This window comes from Mustela putorius, unplaced genomic scaffold (genome assembly GCF_011764305.1).
Source record: "Mustela putorius furo isolate JIRA1106 unplaced genomic scaffold, ASM1176430v1.1 tig00000145_pilon_pilon_pilon, whole genome shotgun sequence".
Taxonomy (NCBI): Eukaryota; Metazoa; Chordata; class Mammalia; order Carnivora; family Mustelidae; genus Mustela; species Mustela putorius.
In genome coordinates, this window is record NW_025421294.1 from 13,747,057 (window position 1) to 13,770,472 (window position 23,416).

A 23,416-nucleotide genomic window follows, 5' to 3' on the forward strand; every position below is an offset into this window, starting at 1 on the left:
GAGGAAACACAAACAGGGGGAATGGGAGAGGGAGAAGCAGGCTTCCTGCTGAGCAGAGAGCCCAGTAAGCAGTGCTTCTTAGATTAGCCTTTGAAAATGTTAAATGACCAATTCTCCCTTTTCTGATTCCTTTTCTAAAGGTGTTTTTCTGGCAAATTCAATTATTAGAAGAGGGAGACCTTTAGAGTTCTAAGTTTGAATCCTGCTGTGCCTGCCACACACTAGTTGTGTGACCTCAAACAGCAATAACCGATGTGAAGTACCCTCACAGAGTAGTCATTTCTTGATTGCTTTTCTTTCCCTTTTCAAGTATTTTGCTCAAGTATAATACTAGCCTTGAGGAACTTTGTGAAGACATTTTAATATTCTTATTCCCTGGACAAAGTAGGGACAACTAATTTTTGGCACTCAACTTTTGGCTACTAACATTCTTTTTCTAGCTGTCAGTTTAATGTTTTGTGTTTTTTTTTTTTTTTTCACTCTCTTTTTCTCCTAGAGATAAGATTTCAGTTTCCACAGCTGACTGGAGTGCTTACCCTTGCTTTCTTTATTCATAATTGTATTATTACACTCTTGAAGAACAACAAGAATCAAGAAAACAATGTGAGTAATTGTCAGAGGAATTAAATTTTGTTATTGGATCTTAATTCTTAAATTTAAACCATGGAACAGTAGTCAGCAAACTTCTTCTGTAAAGATTTAGATAGTAAATATTTTAGGCCTGTGGGCCTTATGGTCTTTGTTGTAACTGCCTAACTCTGCCTCTGTGTCCTAAGTAACTGTATATCATACTTGAACAACTGGAGCGTGGCTATGTTTCAAGAAAACTTGATTTACAAAGACAGACAGTGGGCCAGATTTCATCATAGACTGTAGCTTGTCAACCCCTGCTGTAAAATAATCACTAAAAAAATGAAGAGGCATTGCTAATAGCCAACAGTGGTCATACAGTCTTCTTAAAATATCCAGGTTATCTAAAAGATTAAAAAAAGAAGAAAAGAAACAAAGAATAGATGGGAAAACTGAAAACAAATAGCAAGATAATAGATTTAAACCCCATCATGTTGATAATAACTTTAAGTATAAATGGTCTAAATGCTCATTAAAAGATATCAGACTGATTAAAAAAAAAAAAAAAAACCTGACTACAGTTGACCCTTGAACAAAATGGTTTTTTGAGTTTTTTTTTAAAGAATGAACATTCTTGGGACGCCTGGGTGGCTCAGTTGGTTAAGCGGCTGCCTTCGGCTCAGGTCATGATCCCAGCGTCCTGGGATCGAGTCCCACATCGGGCTCCTTGCTTGGCAGGGAGCCTGCTTCTCCCTCTGCCTCTGCCTGCCTCTCTGTCTGCCTGTGCTTGCTCGCTCTCTCTCCATCACTGACAAATAAATAAATAAATAATCTTTAAAAAAAAAATTTAAAAAAAATAAAAAAAATAAAAATAAAAAAAAGAATGAACATTCTTTAAATGCACTATCTTGAAACATATACCAAGATAACCATATGCTAGGAAATTGAATAAATCTCAATAAATTTAAAAGGATTAAAATCATGCCAAGTATGTTCTTTGACCACAGTGAAGTGAATTTAAAAATCACTAACAAATTGGGAAAATTGACAAATACATGGACCTTATTTAACTAGCAGCCTCATATAATAAGCAATGTGTCAAAGAAGAAATCACAAGAAAAATTGGAAAATACTCTGAGATAACTAAAAATGAAGATACACCATAGCAAAACTTATGGGATGCAGCAAAAGCAGTGCTTGAAGGGAGATTTTATAGCTATAAATAACTACACTAGAAAAGAAGAAAGATCTCAAATCAATAGCCTAAACTTCTCCCTTACGATGCTAGAGAAAAAAGAGTGAACTGAACCTAAAGCAGTCAGAAGTTAAGTTAGCAGTCACCAGTTACTTGTGGCCTTGTCTGCAGATTTTGAAATCAGTTTGATGTCTTCTAACCATGTAAATGAAAATCATGGTGAAGCTCTAATAGAGCTATGTACAATTGTTACTGAAATACAAAGGAAGAAGGGTTCACTGAGCCTGGGGGTTCTGAGAAGACTTCAAGTAATATTTGGTAGAGCCGTTATGAAGGCAAAAATCCTTCTAAGGAGTAGGAAGTTAGCTCTCAAATTAGGCCAAGAATATAAATCAAATTCTAACATTTTCATGTTTACTCTTAGATGTTAACATATCTGGCATATTACCTGTGAATGGGGTTAGAATTCAGTTAATCTGGGTTTTCCAAACCTGGTGACCTTTTCATAGCATTATTTTTATACCTATCTCTCAGGGTTTTAATCACAATTAAACATTATAAAATAAGAAAAATATTTAACATGTTTTAATCACAATTAAACATTATAAAATAAGAAAAATATTTAACATGCTGTGGTGTATAGTAACAGCTAGAAATTTTTTGTTTCTATATCCCTCTTACCTTCTTTCCTTACCTTTAGACTGTGGATCTCTCACCTAACAGGAGAAAATATTTTCCCCTTCAGATTCTTCCAGTGCCTTAAAACTTGTTTTGCAATGAGAATGTTATCAATTCTTCTCCAAGATTTCTTCCTATAATGCTAAAGTAGATCCCCAGAAAAATACATAATGAATCATGTCAATTCTTCCTTACCTTTTTTCTCATAAGTGTACTAGATTTTAATTTAATTTTTCAATTTTTTTTTATAGATTTTATTTATTTGAGAGACAGAACAAGAGCAGGGTCAGGGACAGAGGCAGACAGAGAAGCCAGCAGAAATGCTTGGTGGAGAAGCAGGCTCCCACTGAGCAGGGAGCCCTAGGACAAGACAGGGGGCTTGATCTCAGGACCTTGAGATCATGACCTGAGCTGAAGCCAGACGCTTAACAGACTGAGCCATTCAGGTGCCACTATATTTAGTTTTTATCTTGGAAATATTTAGTTTTATTATACTTATACTTTTGTCAAAAACAGTTTTAAAATCTTCTGAGGGAATAGGAAGAAAGTCTTGTTTATCCTAACTAAGCACTTGGAACTTGGCAATGTAAGGGAAAAATGAACATATACTTTTAAAACTCTGTACTTTTAAATCTCTTCCTCCTCGGAGCCCCTGGGTAGCTCACTGGCTTAAGCTTCTGCCTTCGGCTCAGGTCATGATCTCAGAGTCCTGAGATGGAGCCCCACATCGGGCTCTCTGCTCGGCAGGGAGCCTGCTTCTCTCTCTCTCTCTCTCTCTCTCTCTCTCTCTCTGCCTGCCTCTCTGCCTACTTGTGATCTCTGTCAAATAAATAAATAAAATCTTAAAAAAAAAAAATCTCTTCCTCCTCCTTCGCAAATTCCCTGACTCATTGTCACTTGAACAAAGCTACCTACTCCAAGTTTTAGAAAATTTAGAAAGCTATGTGGGAGATACCTGTTTCATCTTCACAGGAAATAATGTAAATCTTATTAATGTATTCCATGGTGTCATCTAAGTATCCTGTCCACACTAATCAATTCTTTTCTTAGGCCAACTTAGACCAAGTAATGTATTGGATCATTCTATCCATAAGGCTCTGCTTCTCAGACTTTACCACTAAAGTCTCCTAACAACAGAGAGTGCCTCGTATATCTGGGAATTTGCAGGTGAAGAGCACAGTTTCATTAAAGTCTCATATTTCACCTTAAACATGCATGCACATTTTTACTGTACTCTAAATTAGTTTTGTCTTAGTAGAAAAGTCTTAATGAGTTAAATAACAGGCAAACCTCACTTTACACAGTTCCTACATGCATGACTTTCAGTTACGGTGGTTTAATTAAATTACCTCAGTCCCCTGAACAGTGTGGCTCAAATTCCATTTACCACAGGATTTGAAATTTGAGTACTGACATGAAATAATAGCTACCAGCCCTTCAATTCACAAATCACCACATAAGTAACAGACCTATATCATGGTCTGTTACCAATCACATCACTTCTTTCAAAGTTGTTATTGATTGGTCACTACACATCTGTCATTCACTTTACACAGAGACTGCCAAGCAGATAGTTGAGTCATCTCCTTCTTACCCGATGGTAAATCCACATAATATTTTTACAAAAATGGAAAATCAAGAGAGAAAATTGACAAAGGTGAAAGTGCAATAATGAAATAAAAAGTGAAAACGCTGGAAATGAAATTTGAATGAAACATGAATGGAATCATAAAAGAAACCCACTTGTGGAAATGTAGGCATTCAAGAGACATTCAGTGTGTAGCCAGAGGAACCTGGGGACCTGGGGAAAGTAAACTTAACCAACATGAATGAGGAAAGTGGTTGTGATAAGAAGAATGAAGTTGTCCCCAAGGAAGTAGCACTGTCAGAAAACTTCACATTGAGAGAATTCTGAGAGATACTTCACAACTTTGAAGGCACAATGGATGAAATGATGGAAGCTGATACAAACTTAGAAGAAAGGAATATGACAGGTCACTACAGCACGGAAAAGATGCTTGCTCTATATTGTAATTATACCATGAGAAGGAGGAAACAATTCGAAGTGCTCTTGGTAAATTTTTACAGATATTAAAAAAAAAACAAGCCAGTTTAATTCTTGATGTTTTTGATGTTTTAAAATAGTGTATTAGGGCTCTTGGATGGCTCAGTCAGTTAAAGTGTCTGCCTTCGGCTCAAGTCATGATCACAGGTTCCTGAGACTGAGTCCCACATCGGCTCCCTGCTCAGCAGGGGGATCCATTTCTCCCTCTCCCTCTTGCCCTTCCCCTAGCTCATGCTCTTGCTTGATCTTTCAAATGAATAAATAAAAAATCTTTTAAAAAATAATATATTAAATAAATAGTACTTTTGCTTTTTTTTTCATTTCCTATAGTGAAGGTTTTTATTTTTTATTTTATTTTTTAAAGATTTTATCTATTTATTTGACAGACAGAGATCACAAGTAGGCAGAGAGGCAGGCAGAGAGAGAGGGGAGGAGGAAGCAGGCTCCCTGCTGAGCAGAGAGCCTGATATAGGGCTCGATCCCAGGACCCTGGGATCACGACCTGAGCCGAAAGCAGAGACTTTAACCCACTGAGCCACCCGGGCGCCCCAATATACAGTGAAGGTTTTTAATGTTTCAACAAAAATTGTTAAGTCATGGAACAATTGATTTTTTTCTCATGGATTATTATTATCACATCACACATTTTTTTTAACAACTGATAATATGTTGAAATAGTTGGTATAAGTATCTACAGTAGTGATTTCAACCATTACTGATGGAAGTAATCTGTTTAATAACCTCTGAAGGACGGTACAAATTAATGAATGGCTTGTGGATCCTTGTCTAGAACTGACTTTGGAAAATCTTAGGAATCTTAGTAGCTTCAGCCTAAGGAGTTTTCTCATAGTGATACTCAGAATCTTGTGGGCATCCAAACTCTTTCTTTTACTTTGATATTCTTTTCCTTTTTGCCTCCAATCAAGTCAGCACAGATTCTCCAAGGCATATGTACATTCCGTGGATCCCTACATCAGGTTTTATGGGAGTCTTTCTGATATCTGTAAGCCATGGCAGCTTTCTGACCAGCTTGTTCCTGGGCGAGAGCAAACAGCAGTGAGGCAGGAGCAGGTGGACCTCAGCTGTGCTACACCTGCCCCCACATCTTCCTCAAAGAGGTGTCCAGGCAGTTTTAGTGTCATACTGCTATTAAAAAAGAGGACGGCCTCTATTTGTGCTTCCTAAAACTGCAAAGTAGAATCACTTTTCTGGAAAATTACACCAGTGTATCTGGAGATTTGCATTCCTCCGTGGGAGAGGCTCAGGACTGCATGGAAATAGAGACATTTCAGTTCATGGTCTCCCGAGGATTGCAGGAAGATTCTCTGCCTTTCTTACTAGAACACTCAATGGGCCTTGAAATCTGTTGTTTTTTATATGGAAATAGTGTAAAATGGGTTCCTGTTTCTGCTCCCTTTTAGAACTAGCACTTTGTAGAACTAGTATGTTAGGTTCAGCTGATAAAATTTGACTCAACTTTTGTCTTTTGTGGGATATTTTTTTAAAAGAAGCTTAAAAGTTTAAATGGACCCTGGCCAGACTTATCAAAAAGAAAAGAGAAAGGACCCAAATAAATAAAATCATGAATGAAAGAGGAGAGATCACAACTAACACCAAAGAAATACAAACTATTATAAGAACATACTATGAGCAACTCTACGCCAATAAATTTGACAATCTGGAAGAAATGGATGCATTCCTAGAAACATATAAACTACCACAACTGAACCAGGAAGAAATAGAAAGCCTGAACAGACCCATAACCAGTAAGGAGATTGAAACAGTCATTAAAAATCTCCAAACAAACAAAAGCCCAGGGCCAGACGGCTTCCCGGGGGAATTCTACCAAACATTTAAAGAAGAACTAATTCCTATTCTCCTAAAACTTTTCCAAAAAATAGAAATGGAAGGAAAACTTCCAAACTCATTTTATGAGGCCAGCATCACCTTGATCCCAAAACCAGACAAGGATCCCACCAAAAAAGAGAGCTATAGACCAATATCCTTGATGAACACAGATGCGAAAATACTCAACAAAATACTAGCCAATAGGATTCAACAGTACATTAAAAAGATTATTCACCACGACCAAGTGGGATTTATTCCAGGGCTGCAAGGTTGGTTCAACATCCGCAAATCAGTCAATGTGATACAACACATCAATAAAAGTAAGAACAAGAACCATATGATACTCTCCATAGATGCTGAAAAAGCATTTGACAAAGTACAGCATCCCTTCCTGATCAAAACTCTTCAAAGTGTAGGGATAGAGGGCACATACCTCAATATCATCAAAGCCATCTATGAAAAACCCACCGCAAATATCATTCTCAATGGAGAAAAACTGAAAGCTTTTCCGCTAAGGTCAGGAACACGTCAGGGATGTCCATTATCACCACTGCTATTCAACATAGTACTAGAGGTCCTAGCCTCAGCAATCAGACAACAAAAGGAAATTAAAGGCATCCAAATCGGCAAAGAAGAAGTCAAATTATCACTCTTCGCAGATGATATGATATTATATGTGGAAAACCCAAAAGACTCCACTCGCAAACTGCTAGAACTTATACAGGAATTCAGTAAAGTGTCAGGATATAAAATCAATGCACAGAAATCAGTTGCATTTCTCTACACCAACAGCAAGACAGAAGAAAGGGAAATTAAGGAGTCAATCCCATTTACAATTGCACCCAAAACCATAAGATACCTAGGAATAAACCTAACCAAAGAGACACAGAATCTATACTCAGAAAACTATAAAGTACTCATGAAAGAAATTGAGGAAGATACAAAGAAATGGAAAAATGTTCCATGCTCCTGGATTGGAAGAATAAATATTGTGAAAATGTCTATGCTACCTAAAGCAATCGACACATTTAATGCAATTCCTATCAAAGTACCATCCATCTTTTTCAAAGAAATGGAACAAATAATTCTAAAATTTATATGGAACCAGAAAAGACCTCGAATAGCTAAAGGGATATTGAAAAAGAAAGCCAACGTTGGTGGCATCACAATCCCGGACTTCAAGCTCTATTACAAAGCTGTCATCATCAAGACAGCATGGTACTGGCACAAAAACAGACCCATAGATCAATGGAACAGAATAGAGAGCCCAGAAATAGACTCTCAACTCTATGGTCAACTAATCTTCGACAAAGCAGGAAAGAATGTCCAATGGAAAAAAGACAGCCTCTTCAATAAATGGTGCTGGGAAAATTGGACAGCCACATGCAGAAAAATGAAATTGGACCATTTCCTTACACCACACACAAAAATAGACTCAAAATGGATGAAGGACCTCAATGTGCGAAAGGAATCCATCAAAATCCTTGAGGAGAACACAGGCAGCAACCTCTTCGACCTCAGCCGCAGCAACATCTTCCTAGGAACAACGCCAAAGGCAAGGGAAGCAAGGGCAAAAATGAACTATTGGGATTTCATCAAGATCAAAAGCTTTTGCACAGGAAACAGCTAACAAAATCAAAAGACAACTGACAGAATGGGAGAAGATATTTGCAAACGACATATCAGATAAAGGACTAGTGTCCAGAATCTACAAAGAACTTAGCAAACTCAACACCCAAAGAACAAATAATCCAATCAAGAAATGGGCAGAGGACATGAACAGACATTTCTGCAAAGAAGACATCCAGATGGCCAACAGACACATGAAAAAGTGCTCCATATCACTCGGCATCAGGGAAATACAAATCAAAACCACAATGAGATATCACCTCACACCAGTCAGAATGGCTAAAATCAACAAGTCAGGAAATGACAGATGCTGGCGAGGATGCGGAGAAAGGGGAACCCTCCTACACTGTTGGTGGGAATGCAAGCTGGTGCAGCCTCTCTGGAAAACAGCATGGAGGTTCCTCAAAATGTTGAAAATAGAACTGCCCTATGACCCAGCAATTGCACTATTGGGTATTTACCCTAAAGATACAAACGTAGTGATCCAAAGGGGCACATGTACTCGAATGTTTATAGCAGCAATGTCCACAATAGCCAAACTATGGAAAGAACCTAGATGTCCATCAACAGATGAATGGATCAAGAAGATGTGGTATATATACACAATGGAATACTATGCAGCCATCAAAAGAAATGAAATCTTGCCATTTGCGACAACATGGATGGAACTAGAGCATATCATGCTTAGCGAAATAAGTCAAGCGGAGAAAGACAACTATCATATGATCTCCCTGATATGAGGAAGTGGTGATGCAACATGGGGGCTTAAGTGGGTATGAGAAGAATAAATGAAAGAAGATGGGATTGGGAGGGAGACAAACCATAAGTGACTCTTAATCTCACAAAACAGACTGAGGGTTGCTGGGGGGAGGGGGTTTGGGAGAAGGGGGTGGTATTATGGACATTGGGGAAGGTTTGTGTTTTGGTTAGTGCTGTGAAGTGTGTAAACCTGGTGATTCACAGACCTGTACCCCTGGGGATAAAAATATATGTTTATAAAAAATAAAAAATTATATTAAAAAAAAAGTTTAAATGGATAATGGTTTCTTATTGTCTTAATTGAAACTAGGGTATGAGGTATAGTCTAGCTTTCAAAACAATCAGACTTTGGGGCACCTGAGTGGCTCAGTGGGTTAAAGCCTCTGCCTTCAGCTTGGGTCATGGTCCCAGGGTCCTGGGATCTGGGATGGAACCCCGCCATAGGGCTCTCTGCTCGACAGGGAGCCTGCTTCTATCCCCCACCGTCCCCTCCCCCCCCACCCCTGCACCTGCCTCTCTGCCTACTTGTGGTCTCTTTCTGTCAAATAAATAAATAAAATCTTAGAAAAAAAATTATGTTAACTTCTTAAAATATTAGTAACTACTAATGATAAAGCTAACATTCTGTAATGTAAAGCTAACACTTTGTGCCAACAAAATTCTAAACACTTTAAATACACGTAAATACATACTCTTTATGATTGCACTGAAATTGGCTAGATATTTGCATAAATTAAGCTAAGTGGGTAGCTGAGAAAAAAAATTCTGAGAAAAAAATATTCTGAGAAAAAAAATTGTCATTTGGTTTATTTAATGATTATACTTTTCAGCCGGTTTCAGTAAATAATTTTACTCATAGAAGTTCTGTTAATATATATTTTCTTGAGATTTAAGTCAGAAAATATGAAGCTGGAATGCTTGGGCGGCTCAGTTGGTTAAACGTCTGCTTTTAGCTCAGATCATGATCGGCAGGTCCTGGGATCTAGTTCCATGTTGGATTCCTTGCTCACCTGGGAGAGTGCTTCTCCTTCTGCCTGCCACTAGCTCTCTCTCTCTCTCTCTCTCTCTGACAAATATATAAGTTAAAAAAATTTTTTTTAAATGTGAAACTTCTCAGGGACTCTGAATTGTTAATGTTGTGTTAGTCATTCAGAGCCAGTAAACAAAGGCTTAAAAGTGCAGAAGACAAAAGAATAAAAAGGCCTCATTTGCTTCTGTATAAACGACAGTAGGACTTGGATCTAAAGACATTTGTGAAGGAGGAAAATAATGTGGCTTCGAAACAGGTATAATGATCAGATTTTTCAGCTTTGTTAAGTTCAGCTTAATTTCATGGTGGTTTTTTTTTCACTAAACAGTTTTTTTCATGTGTCACAAAATGGGATATAATTTCTATTCCTTAGTAAGGCATACCTTACCAAAAGAAAAAAAGTGTTGTAGAGTTGAAGATCATCCAACTCATTCTTAATCATCAGATGTATAGTCTCTACAACCATGTAGGAAATGATCCTGGATATGTGGACTAACCTCTTGGAATTTTCTCATCATGTTTGAATTAGAACCTATACAGTGCTTTTTTTGTTTTGTTTCGCCTGTCTTTATCTAGTTTCACACCGTGCTAGTTCTTTAAAAACTATTTGCAGTTCCTTATATCTCAATTTGTTACTTACTTTTTGCTTCTTCATATGAATCTCTGTAGTTTATTTAACTATACATCATTAGAAGTTTTATGTAAATGTCTAGGGTAGGTCTGTGTGATCAGTTTCTGTCATTTTTGTTAGTAAATGCTCTACTGCATAGTATTTTCACTATGAATGGTATGTGGAACAAATTATAAACCATATTCGAGAAGCAGAATGTGCTGTCAGCACCACTTGTGCCCCCTGGTAAAGCTAGTCCTCATTCTGAGGTGGCATTTTTCCCATCACCCTGCCCGCAGTTGCTTATTCATAAGGCAGAGTAGATTACCTAACCTAATATATAAGATTCATATTGTCACTTGTGCCTCTTTTTAAGTATATTTTTATTTTGAGACTCATCTAAAAGATGGCTTTTTTTCTCCCTTTTCCATTAAGTGGACTATTAAGAGGCTAAATCTCCAGGCACAGTACAGTGATAGCTTGTGCTCAAGACAGAGAATAGCAAAACCCACATGTGTTCATGGTATTCGTAGGTGGCACGTTTCCCAGGAACATGCTAAACCTCAGCTGCTTTCATATCAAAACATCTTTTCTGTTCATTAGAGTAGTTTCAGATGAAAACAGATATGCAACTCTTGACCTAGTTGCATTGAATGTACATTTAGACTACTACAAAACAGAACTTTTCTGATTTTAGTATTTCTTTTGCATCTGTGTGTGCACTCTGCTGTATCCTCTGTTACTTGTAACTTGTTACCTCTTCATCTTTGTTTTATTTTTTAAGATTTTATTTATTCATTTGAAAAGAGAGCATGTACACACAAGCAGGGGGAGTTGGAGAGGGAGAGGCAGGCTCTCTGCTGAACAGGGAGCCCAATGTGAGACTCCATCCCAGGACCCTGAGATCATGACCTGAGCTGAAGGCAGACATTTAACTGACTGAGCCACCCAGGTGCCCCATCTTTGTTTTCTTTATTATTGTTTATTAACTGTGACACAGATGCATTCGAGACTGATCATTTCTCCACTGTAATAGCTAAAGGGCATGCAATTTGGAGCCATAACATCTTTATTTTGAACACTAACTTCACCAGCTACTTATAACCATGAACAAGTTTTATAACCTTGCTGTACTAGTTTATTCATTTATAAAATGAAGAAAATAAATTCACCTGCATTTAATGAGATTATACATGTAAAGTGCTTAGTGCATAGCCTAGCACCTAGCCAGTTTAATAACCGGCTACTAACTATAACCAGCATGGTTATTATTTTTTCTGTGCATTTATTTACCAGTTTCCACCTCTGTTCCAGGTATTATTCTTGGTATTGAGGATACAAAGATGAAAAAGACACAGCCCTTGCTCTCAAGGATCTCATAGTCTAGTGGTATGAACGAGCTTAGACATAGAAAAATTAAAATACCAACATGATACAAAAGCTATTAACCTTGGCTACTTTTTGGGTGTTGAGGGACAGTTTTTTTTCCGCTTGTGAGCTTTCATTCATGAACATAGATTAATAATAAAAACTAACAATAGCCACAATACATTCTAGTAGATGTTGTATTTCAGGTATGTGTAAAATGCTATAAGAACAGGAAAGCAGAAGGGAAAACTGACTTATTATCAGGAAGCCCTTCCACCTTAGCCTTCTCATCTTCATCAGACTTTCTCCCAAAGGCTACTAAGATACACGTCTTTACGGAAAGCCTGACCTGAATAATGGGTGATCAGGTGCTAGAGAGGCTAAAAACTGTCTGTGAAATGGTAGCTGTCCCACGTTATGTATAGCTGTCTCTGACACAGCTGTTTTGGACTCCCAAGATTTTGCATTTTATGAGACTACCTGTTCTTGAGTTACATTGAGTAGGTTGAAAGTAGAATGACTTTTAAACATCATAATGAGAGACTATTACCCTTTGATATGAAAGGTAGAGTTGCCTTGTTCATTTCTGTTCATTCTCTACAAGACTGTGAAACAACCTTAGGAGTGACTGAAGTCTAGCCTGAAATGGGCCCTGGGCTTCAAGAACTGAAGAGGAAAGACTTGGGGCACCTGGATGGCTCAGCTGGTTAAGTGGCTGCTTTCAGCTTAGGCTATGATCCCAGGGTACTGGGATTGAACCCCACATCAGGCTCCCTGCTCAGTGGGGAGCCTGCTTCTCTGTCTCCACTCCCTGTCAAATAAATAAATAAAAATCTTTAAAAAAAAAAAAAAAAAGAGTAAAGACTTGGAAAGCCCCTGAAGCTTCTGAGAATGCTAGAACCAACCTGCATAATCCCAATTTCCTGTGGCTTCTTCATAGATATATCCAGCATCTAATTCAGGGTCTGGAATCCCTGGTTTGTTTTCAAGCTGATTGTCTATTTAAACCTAACCTTAGGATCTCTCATAGCTTGTTACTTGCATTTTAAATGAATTTATCAACATTCACGTTTATAACTTTCTATTCTTGCTTAGCCCATTTAAGAAGAGTTATCCAAAAAATCACAAATGCTCCCTAATGCCAAATGTCCACTTTCCTAATTGTGTTATCAAACTAAAGTAAAATTGTATATAATTTTTTTCTTATCTGTTTTCTTAACTTTCAAAATAATTTGTGTTTAAAATGAAAAATGAATAGGCTTATTGCCATAATTTAGTTGTGCTGATTGTTTGGCTGTAACTTTAACGATGATGGAGACCAGATTTGTGAGCCGTGGGATATGTTGTTTGGATCTGACAGCTGGCTACATATTAAGTATCTTGGAGCTTTTTCCTTTGCATGGGGGTAGGAGGTCAGGAGGGTGGGAACAACAGTGGAAGAAAGCAACCCACTTTATTTAATGTGCTGCATTTGTTTACTGATTCTAATAATAACATTGTACAGCTGTTGTAACAGTTGCCTTTTGATTTCCTTTTGTTTACTGTTTAGGTTTATTAAGCTTGTTTGTGATACCTGCTTACTATCTGCCCTTCAACTAGCTTTTCTCCTTTATTAAATGTTTTAATACTGTACCAGTTTCTTTCAGCCCAGGCATGCTTTGATGGTTTAACAAAGTCAATTTACTACAAGAAAAACTTTTTAAATTGTGTAGGTCATACTGAAGGTGGCTTGTTTTTGCTTTCTTGTCCCTTAGCTTTATTATTTGTAATCAAATGTTTTGTAATGTGGCAAATAAATTACCTTAGAGGGGCGCCTGGGTGGCACAGTGGGTTAATGCCTCTGCCTTCAGCTCAGGTCATAGTCTTAGGGTCCTGGGATCGAGCCCCACATCTGGCTCTCTGCTCGGCGGGGAGCCTGCTTCCCCCTCTTTCTCTGCCTGCCTCTCTGCCTGCTTGTGATCTCTGTCAAATAAATAAATAAAAACTTTATTTTAAAATAAAAAATAAATTACCTTAGAAATTAGTCATAATTTTTGGTTAAGCCACCATTTATGTTAATTTACTAAAATCTATCAATAGATAGGGTAGCTTAATCTATATGCTCCAAAACAGTACAAAAAAATTTTTTTTCAGACTAATTGTGAAGTATGTGGATTTTGTTTTATCTAATTTCTGTGAACAGATTGGATACCTTGAAGGCATATACATAAAAACACACAGCCAAAAGATAAATCTTGAATTTTGGTCAGTTTTCTTTTTCCTGCAGACTTAACTGCAGGTTTATTCCATGTTATGGGAATTTTGTTCTCTTTTTACAGGTGAGGGACTTGTCCATTGCTTATATGCTGGTGACATTAACTTACCTCTATATTGGAGTCCTGGTTTTTGCTTCATTTCCTTCACCGCCATTAACCAAGGATTGCATAGAGCAGGTAAGGCCCTAAGTGTACCCTTTTTGTGATTTTTATACTTTCCTATCTGCAGAGCAGGCGGGGTGATACAGTAGCAAGTTACAATACCAGACAGACCAGGGTTTGAATACCTTCTCTGCATATGAATACCTAATCTGCATATGAGATTTTAGGCACCTTCCGCATCCTTTCTAAACTTCAGTTTCCTATTCCGTTAAGTAGTATAATACACACACCATAGATTTTTTTAAAGAGATTCTTAAGACGGTATACTGCATGCTGGACCCTTGTGGTACTTGGAATAGGCAATTACTAGTATGATGTACATAGTATTTCTCTTTGTTTGGAAAACAGTTACTGATGTTATTCATGATTTATAAAACCTCTGCTGGGAATACATGCAACATCCTTATTTTCCAAAGCCCAGATCTAGAAATGTCCTGGGTAATCTGGTGTCTTCACTTATCAGTCCCCAGTGATAGGTCTGACACTCATTTTTGTACAGCATGGTGGGCAGTAAAACAAAGGTTTGGCTGTTAAAAAGAAAGGAAGAGATGGAAAGACTAGAAGAAAAGATTTTATCAAAAAAGTTGCCATAAGTAATACTTTGTTTGATTTGACCCATTATAAACTTAGGAACAGTGTAGTTTCTAATTTAATGTGACTGACAAATTTCTCACAAAAATAGCATTTTACAGATGAATTTCTTTCTAGCCAGAAGAAATTCTTCTAATAAGAGTATAATGGAATATACAGTGTAATTTATTATGGATGAGTTAAGAGTTATTTCCGCATAGTAGTGTTAATAATGTTCTCATCTTTATAAGAGAAATGTTTGAATTATTACTGTTATGATAGCTTGAAATGTTCTTCTCTTGATTTCCATGATTCCAGAAGTTCTTTGGCAGCCAAATGTTCGCTGAAAATTCCCCTGATGTGAACAATCCTGTATAAAGCCCACTCTCTTGGGAATACGAATATCTATGGTATTCGTATGTGAAAGGAAACAAAAAGTTCTGAGTAATAAACTTTCTTTTTAGATGCCAAACTAAGATGGAGAAAATCATGAAAGGAAATAGAAATAAATCCTTTCTTTTTAGTTATAGGCTATAGATAATGATAGTAGGTGATATGTATACTCTCACATTCTATAAACTTTACTTTGGAAGTGCTATGATGTTTCAGGGAAGGAAAAGCAAGAGAACTAGTGAGGATCAAATAGCATTGAATTAATATTAATTCATAATTAATATGCAATTCATAATTATATGAATTAATATTATATGAATTAATATAACTCATAATTAATATTAATAAATAGACGTTTAAATCTACTAAAACAGATTTATGCTTGTACCTTACAGAACATTGCTTCTGTGGCTTTGTGAAGGGCAAGGTTTTCTTTGTTGTTTTAATGTCAGATCAATTGCAGACTGATACTTTTGTAAAATAAAATAATAATGTGGCAATGTCAAATTTCTATAAAAATTTCTAAACACTTCAATTTTTGTACTTAGTTTACTGAAAAATAATAGTTCACATAGAGTTTGTGGATGAGCGCTGGTCCACAAACCAAAACTTGAGTGGCACCTGTGTTCTAAGTAAGCAAAAGACATTCAGTTTTATAAATTTATATGTACTAAGTTGATTTTTAACATTACTTCATTATCTTTCTTGGATTAGAATTTTTTAGACAACTTCCCTAGCAGTGACATCCTGTCCTTCATTGCAAGGATATTCCTGCTGTTCCAGATGATGACTGTATACCCACTCCTAGGCTATTTGGCTCGTGTTCAACTATTGGGCCATGTCTTCGGTGACGTTTATCCTAGGTAAGGGCTCTTCTCTTGACCAGCAAGATGTGCCAAGCAACAAATGACTGTGCAAACAGGTCAGTTTAAAATGAGACTGATCCTTTTGCTATAAAAATTTGCCTAATCAAAATGGTTACTAAGAATAGATCACAGGTGTTCTTTTCCCTGAAGAGCTATAAAATTAGAAGCCACTTCCTTATCCAGAATGATTTTAAGTTTGTTTCTTCTAGCATAGTTATGTCAGCTCTGATATCAACTATATTTATCTTGTGATTTATTTGCCAGTAATCTACACATAGCCAAGACGTTAAGAGTACCTAGTACCTATATTAGCAATGTATGGCTAATGAGAAGCAAGGCTTTTAATTATTGATATGTTATTGATATGTTATTGATATGTTCTTGTATATTTATTAACATTCTTGCATTTTTTCCAAAGTTGTAGTTGTTTAGAATTGAAGGTAACATATACAACAAGGTTAAATTCCTATTTGCTTCAATAATTACTGCTGTAATTTTTAATCTCTTACTGGTGATGGACCAGTTTTGAGTCCTTTTGAAAATCTGTTCAAAGCTGCTCACTCTCATCCAGGAGAAATTTCCATATACTGCTTCAGGGTTTCCCTGGAACTTCATTTTGGATTCCTGGTTAATTCCTGTTCTAACATGAAGTTTTAGTAGAGATTCACCCTAGTAAAAAATACCCAGTCCTAACCTATTTTACTTGAAATAAATGATTTTTTTAAAAGATTTTATTTATTTATTTATTTGTCAGAGAGAGAGAGAGATCACAAGTAGGCAGAGACAGGTAGAGAGAGAGGGGATGCAGGCACCCTGCTGAGCAGAGAGCCCGACGCGGGACTCAGTCCCAGAACCCCGAGACCATGACCTGAACCGAAGGCAGAGGCTTAACCCACTGATCCACCCAGGTGCCCCGAAATAAATGGTCTTAAATGAAGAAAGCTTTCAGATAAAAACTTTTTAAATTACATTTATGGTAACCAATTAAACAAGATGTCTTCATCAGTTCTTCTTTGAAGAGAATTGATGCACTCTGTTCCCTCATTAAGTAAATAATTAGTATAAATATGTTGGTTTAAAAACAAAAAGCTTATAAAAGCAAAAGTCAAGAGGTACTGCCTCTCTAGCATTGACAGTAGCAACAGTTACAGTTGTAACATTGCTCATCTGGAAGCTTGGATTTTAGTACATACAAGACTCCTGTTGTGTATATTATGCCATGTGTTGTATTTACATTCACCAAAGTAAAATAAATACAGTGAAGTCATAGATTAAAAAAATACTAGGTAAATGCATTATTTATGTTTTCTGCCATTATTTTGCATAGTGGTGGCTATTAGGATGCTTTTTCTTCTTGGAAATGATCTGGAAGTTCTCTTTCGTGTTCACATTACATTTCTTTCTCTACCACCAACAACACACTATGATTTATCCTACAGTTACAAGTCTTCTACAGACTGCATATTTTGGAGCATACTTTTTTTGGGCTTGGCATCTGCTTTACATTCTTAAAGTTTATTGAAGATCCCCTGCACTTTAGCTTATCTGGGTTATATTTATTAATATTTAACAATCAAATCAATCAAAACTGAGAATTTTAAAATATGAATTATTTAAAAAGCAATAATAAAGCCATTAATTGTTTTAAAATAACATACTTTTAAAAAATAATTGTCTCCAGGGGCACCTGGGTGGCTCAGTGGGTTAAAGCCTCTGCCTTCGGCCCAGGTCATGATCTCAGGGTCCTGGGATCGAGCACCGCATCGGGCTCTCTGCTGAGCAGGGAGTCTGCCTCCCTCACCCTCTCTGCCGGCCTCTCTGCCTACTTGTGATTTCTGTCTGTCAAATAAATAAATAAAATCTTTAAAAAAAAAATTGTCTTCAAAAAAATTTTTGTTTCATATTTTCAAAACTTTTTTTTTTAAGTTACATTTATTTAAGTAATTTCTGTACTCCATGTGGGGCTCAAACTCACAACTCTGAGATCAAGAGTTGTGTGCCCTTCCAACTAAGCCAGCTAAGTGACCTGCTTTGCTAGTAGGTAATTGGATTCCCTTATCTTCTGCATTCAATCTGTTGCAATATGTTGTTTTCCTTTTTTTTTTTTTTTAAGATTTATTTATTCATTTATTTGACAGACCAAGATCACAAGTAGGCAGAGAGGCAGGCAGAGACAGAGGAGCAGAGAGCCCGCTGAGCAGAGAGCCCGATCCGGGGCTCCATCCCAGAACTCTGGGATCATGACCCAAGCCGAAAGCAGAGGCCTTAACCGACTGAGCAACCAGGCGCCCCTGTTGTTTTCCTTTAAATATGTGAAGAAAATCTACTCTCACATAGACATGTTAGAAAAAGGAGTATTTTTAATAGCCTTTTCAGATTATTGTGGATATTCTTCTTTGATACTATGCCAAACCTTAACAAGTGGTAGCTTCTAATAAGTTAATTGAATCAGAAATTCAGTAATATTAAAACCCATTGGTCTGTTGTACACTTTGGATCCTTTCACCTATGCATGTTTTGGTACCATGTTTAATCATTTAGAAAATATCATTTCACTGAGTTCTGCAGATCTTCCACACTTCATTATATAATATTAAAACCCACATATATAACATTGCCCCCAGTTTCATTCTAAAGTCCTTAAGTACTGGAAAACTGTCAAGCTAGGGTGGCAAATACAAGCTGTCCAAAATTCTAATTTTTACTCGAAAGCTGAAATTTTTTCATTGGCCACACATACCACTAATTGTTTTACTTGAAGTGACAATCTCATAATCATTCATTTAAAACAAACAAAAAAAAAAGGTCTGTCAAACACCCAAGTATGAAGAACCACAGTTTTTGTCTACCTTTCAAGTAAAAATAGCATTCCTTGGAAAAAAGGGCTAGGTTGCTCACCAGCTCAGTTGCCCAAGCACTTTTCCTCAAGACAACCATTGTACTTCACTGTGTAGCAGATACTCTGTATTATGTACTTCCTAATTGATCACACAGAATAGTAAAAATGATGCATGTTCAAAGCATGAGATTTAATAAAACTAATAATTTTTACTTTTTTAATGAAGATCTGTTTTTTGGCAGCATTTGGCAGTAAGGCACACAGTATAAAATACACATTGGTGCAACTGTGTATAACTGTGCTAAGAGGCCAGCAGTTTTACCCACAATTGCTTTTGCAAATGTCTTTTATGATTTGAAATTAATATTTATCTCAGTGACTTCCTGAAAGGGTAAAGGGAACTTCCCTGGGGTTCGTGGTTATACTATGAGAACCACTTCTTTGGAAAATACACAGAATTATTTCCTTTTACAATATAGAAATAACAGAGGCCCAGCCATTGTCTCAAAGCTCTGGAACAATTTTAAAGTTGGAGTTTATGGCTAAATAGCAAGATCTGGAAGCCTGAGTATCTTTGTAATTCATCAAGATGTATGACTAACTATTTGTGTAAATAATTTTCCTCATTTTAATTGTCTCTGTAATCTTTATCTGGGATTAATTACCCTCTGATAACATGGGCTCACAAAGTTGCTTTGATGCATAAATTTGGCTTTTAAGAATCATCTTTTTGGGAAATGGAGTTGTTTCTTGAGCATCAAATTTTATCTACGTTATTTTTCTATTCATGATAAACACTGAGTATCTTTAAGTGGCTGAATCTGAAAAATGAAAACCTGCCCATTTCCTTTAGTATAATTTATTTTCCTAATTATAAAAATAAATACAAAAAATATTATAAGATATAGAAAGTTTATTCAATACAGAAAAGAGGAAAAATTGCTCCAAATTCCAAATCATAACATAGTCACTACTGCCTTTTCAGTATATTTCTTTCTTTGTGATAATTTTTCTAATGTTTTCAGATTTTCTTGTAGTAAAAATCTAGCTAGCTTTTTTCCAGATTTCCCAGATGAATTTTTACCTACTAGGTAACAATGATAAGTTATTTTGAGTAATCTTTAATATATTCCATCAAGGAAGTTGTTACCTTGCTGTATATATAGGATACTTCTGTTTTGCCACAAATATCTTTATGTTAATAGCTCTTTTCTTATTTTTGTTTATTGTCTTAAGGTATTCCAAATGGAATTATAGAATAAAGAGCGTAAAGTCTGATACATACTACCAGTTTGATCTGTGAATCTTAACCTATTCATATATTTGCACAAAAGGTCAAGGGTCACCGTGCCATCACCAGCATTGAGTATTATTGTTGTCTTATATTTTTGCTGTGACTTTATTGTCAAGTTTAAGAACATTCTCTTTTGAAAGATGTTAATAATGAATGTTATTCTCATATCAATAATTATAATTTATCTGTTTTTATTTTTCCTCCGAATTTTCTCAACTTCTAGCATTTTTCATGTGCTGACTCTTAATCTAATTATTGTGGGAGCTGGAGTGATCATGGCCTGCTTCTACCCAAACATAGGAGGAATCATAAGGTACACCCTATAAGGGAACTGTGCCCCTTCATGTATTGTTCTTTATTTGTATGGTTTTGTCAATACTGTCATTGTGTTGTTAATTTAATTGTATGAAATTCTTGTGTTTAAAACTGCTAACATTCAAATGTAGTTCCCTGGTATCAGTTAAGGTGCTTATTTTCTTACATCACACTGCTTCTTCTTGATTCTAGAAGCCCCATTAACCCTTAGACATCTGTCCCTTTCTCTTTTTCTTTTTTCCTTTGTACCTTCTTCTGTTTATCCATAATAGAAAATTTTTTAATATATAGTATATAATTTCCTGAGTACTTAGAGGTCTCTCATTTATTAAGACTGCATTATAACTTTTTTTGAGGATACCTGAAATATGTTTAATAATAAAGACAACCACTGTGCTGTTTTTACTTTTATTTGCATTTATTTTATGCAGAATTTACTCATGGGCCATAAGTTTTTGTTTCTTCGGTTTCTTCTGGGATATCTTTTTCTCCTGTGCAACTTCTTCTGGTTTAGGAGCAGTCTGCTTCTTTTCAGTAAGGATCATCTCAGTGTGGCTGTATTCTAACTTTTTTAACCCATTTCTACTTAAGAACATAATTCCACTGAGTTGCAGTCAAAGAGTAAGAGTTTAGGTAGGGGTTTAGATCCCAGGTAGCTCTTTACTTAATATACTTTCTTTAAAAATATTGTGGTAGGTTGAGTAGATGGGGAATAAAATTGTGAATTCAGATTCTCAAGGAAGATGGGTTTCCAGTAGTCTAATTTCTCTTCCTTGACCTCTAGAAAGCAGGGCTTAAGTCACTTTTCTGAAGACCCTTACCTAAAATGTAGCACAAAACAAAAGGAAAGAGTATTAGCCTGATGCTTTCTGAATATAATCGGGCTTACAAATTTCTGTGAAGCTGGAGATAGATTAAGGTACAAGAAAGTTCAGGTTCCTCTGTCAGTCTTATGTTGAGTTATTTTTGTTACTGTCTTTGATAATTATGCTGCACATCACAGAGGTACTCATCTGTTCTCATTCTTAAGCAGATGCTAGCAGTCCTTCAGAAACTCAGAATGCATAATTAGTTTATAAAAGATCAAAGATAGGAAGCCTATCTCCAGATGTTTTTGAGGAAGCAGCCACAAACATGGAGACACAGAAGAACTATGGAGATTGGAAAGATGAATCAAAAACTGTCAGGCAGATGCTATAAATATGAACAGGAAATAATATTTTATATTAACTTAGGAAGTTAAAAGGTTTTCAACTCAAACGCTTTATGCAACAACAGTTGAATCACAAATAACTTTGTTGCAATAGCAGACTGAAGAGGTTTTAAATTGTAGTGTATTAACCTTAACTGTAAATCAGAAAAAGCAAAATGCAAGATGAATAACCCCAAAAGTTTGTATTTTGCAGGTATTCAGGAGCAGCATGCGGCCTGGCCTTTGTATTCATATATCCATCTCTCATCTATATGATTTCCCTCCGCCAAGAAGACCGTCTGACATGGCCGAAGTTAATCTTTCACATTTTCATCATCATTTTGGGCCTGGCTAACCTTATTGTTCAGTTTTTTATGTGAAATACTCAATGTCTTCTCAAGATCTTTCATGGCATTTTGAACTTTGACAACAGTCCCACATAAATTGACTTGTAAATGCTGTTGTTGCTGTAATTCTAAGTGTTTTTCCTAAGATAATTTGGAAAAAAGCGGAGGGGAGGGAATAGTGGTCCATGGATAAGTAATTTTGACTAGAGAGGAGAAAGGGGCAGGAAGAATGATCTTTGTCTCTCTTCATATGCACCACCCCTTCATTCTCATTGTCTTTTCTGAGCAGAAGTGTATGCCCTTAGGAAAAATCATGCTGGTTTTTGCTTTTTATAGATATAAGGTGGGTGGGTTTATTTTGACTAGAGTAAAGATTCTCAGGGTATCACAGGAACTATTTCCAGATGCTATTTGTTTTATGTTTCGATGTATTCACTTTCATTTTATTACTTGCTAGACAATTTTTGCAGTTTATCCATACATGTACTGTTTGGGTCAGTAAACCGAGTACCTCATTTGTAAAAAGAAATCTCCATGGCATCATGGCATCAGTGTTAATAGAGTGAACTCTTAACTGCATCCTTAATCTCTATATAAAGGAGAGAAAGAAAGAATGTCGGTACAGGCTCTTTGGTAATGAACCTTACACAAAATAAATGAACTGGGAGAGTTTTTTGCGTCCGACTTCTTTTTTTCTAAGCCAGTACTAGTAACTTAGGTCAAGCTCCCCCCAGCCATATTTTGCGTAAGAACCAGTATAATTATCCCCATAGGCCCAAGAGCTCTTTTGCTTTTTGAATCCCTGAGCATTGCATAAGATGTCATGACAGGACCAATGGGGAAGCATGTAGGAAGCATGGAAGAGAATATTGGGTACATGAGTCCCTACAGAGAAGAAAGAAAATGGAGAAGGGGCCAGAAGAGTGAGGCTTCCTTCCCAGCATATGTGAGGAGTTGAAGTATCTCTTTACCACAAGAAAGGACTAATCATTTTTGAGGTTAGACTTCCAAGAAGGGGATGCCCTCCACGCCTCCCCCCCACCCCGGCCACAGCCTTACTTCTTAACTGGCATGGTAGAAGTTAAATCCCCATAAGAAAATCTCTTTGGATCTGAGAAAAGGATTAGGGAATCTGAATTCTTGAAATTAACTCTCCTCTTTTTCACTGAAACTAAAATCTGAACCAGAATTCAAATCCGTATCTACCATGTGATACAGCCTTCATGTTCAGCTTGAAAAGTTAGATTTCTCTAACTTTAGGCTTACATTAAAGGTCTATTTTGTTAGTCCACATCCTAGGATAATGTTTAGGTTTCTGTTCCTTCTTTTGAGAAAGACAAAAATGGTTTTTGAAAGACAGGTGAAGTGGTTTTTTTTTAAGCCTGCTAAAGAGCCCAAGATTTGAGACCAGCCACAATTTCTTTCAGGAAA

General features: G+C 36.5%; 1 protein-coding gene across 7 annotated transcripts in view; it reads left to right on the forward strand.

Annotated features, from left to right (window-relative positions):
• Positions 1-22,657, forward strand: part of SLC38A9 (solute carrier family 38 member 9) — an 85,852-nt gene extending 63,195 nt beyond the window's left edge. For 6 of the 7 annotated variants that reach the window (XM_004744646.3, XM_004744645.3, XM_013052330.2 and 3 more), the window contains 5 exons: positions 497-603; positions 14,071-14,184; positions 15,847-15,995; positions 20,355-20,444; positions 21,853-22,657. In XM_004744646.3, the coding sequence (XP_004744703.1) occupies positions 497-603; positions 14,071-14,184; positions 15,847-15,995; positions 20,355-20,444; positions 21,853-22,018 (626 nt within the window). In that variant the 3' untranslated portion in view covers positions 22,019-22,657. Of the gene's footprint in view, positions 1-496; positions 604-14,070; positions 14,185-15,846; positions 16,055-20,354; positions 20,445-21,852 lie in introns of those variants that run through there. The other variant, XR_198900.3, reaches the window with a different exon arrangement.
• Positions 22,658-23,416: the final 759 nt, after the last annotated feature.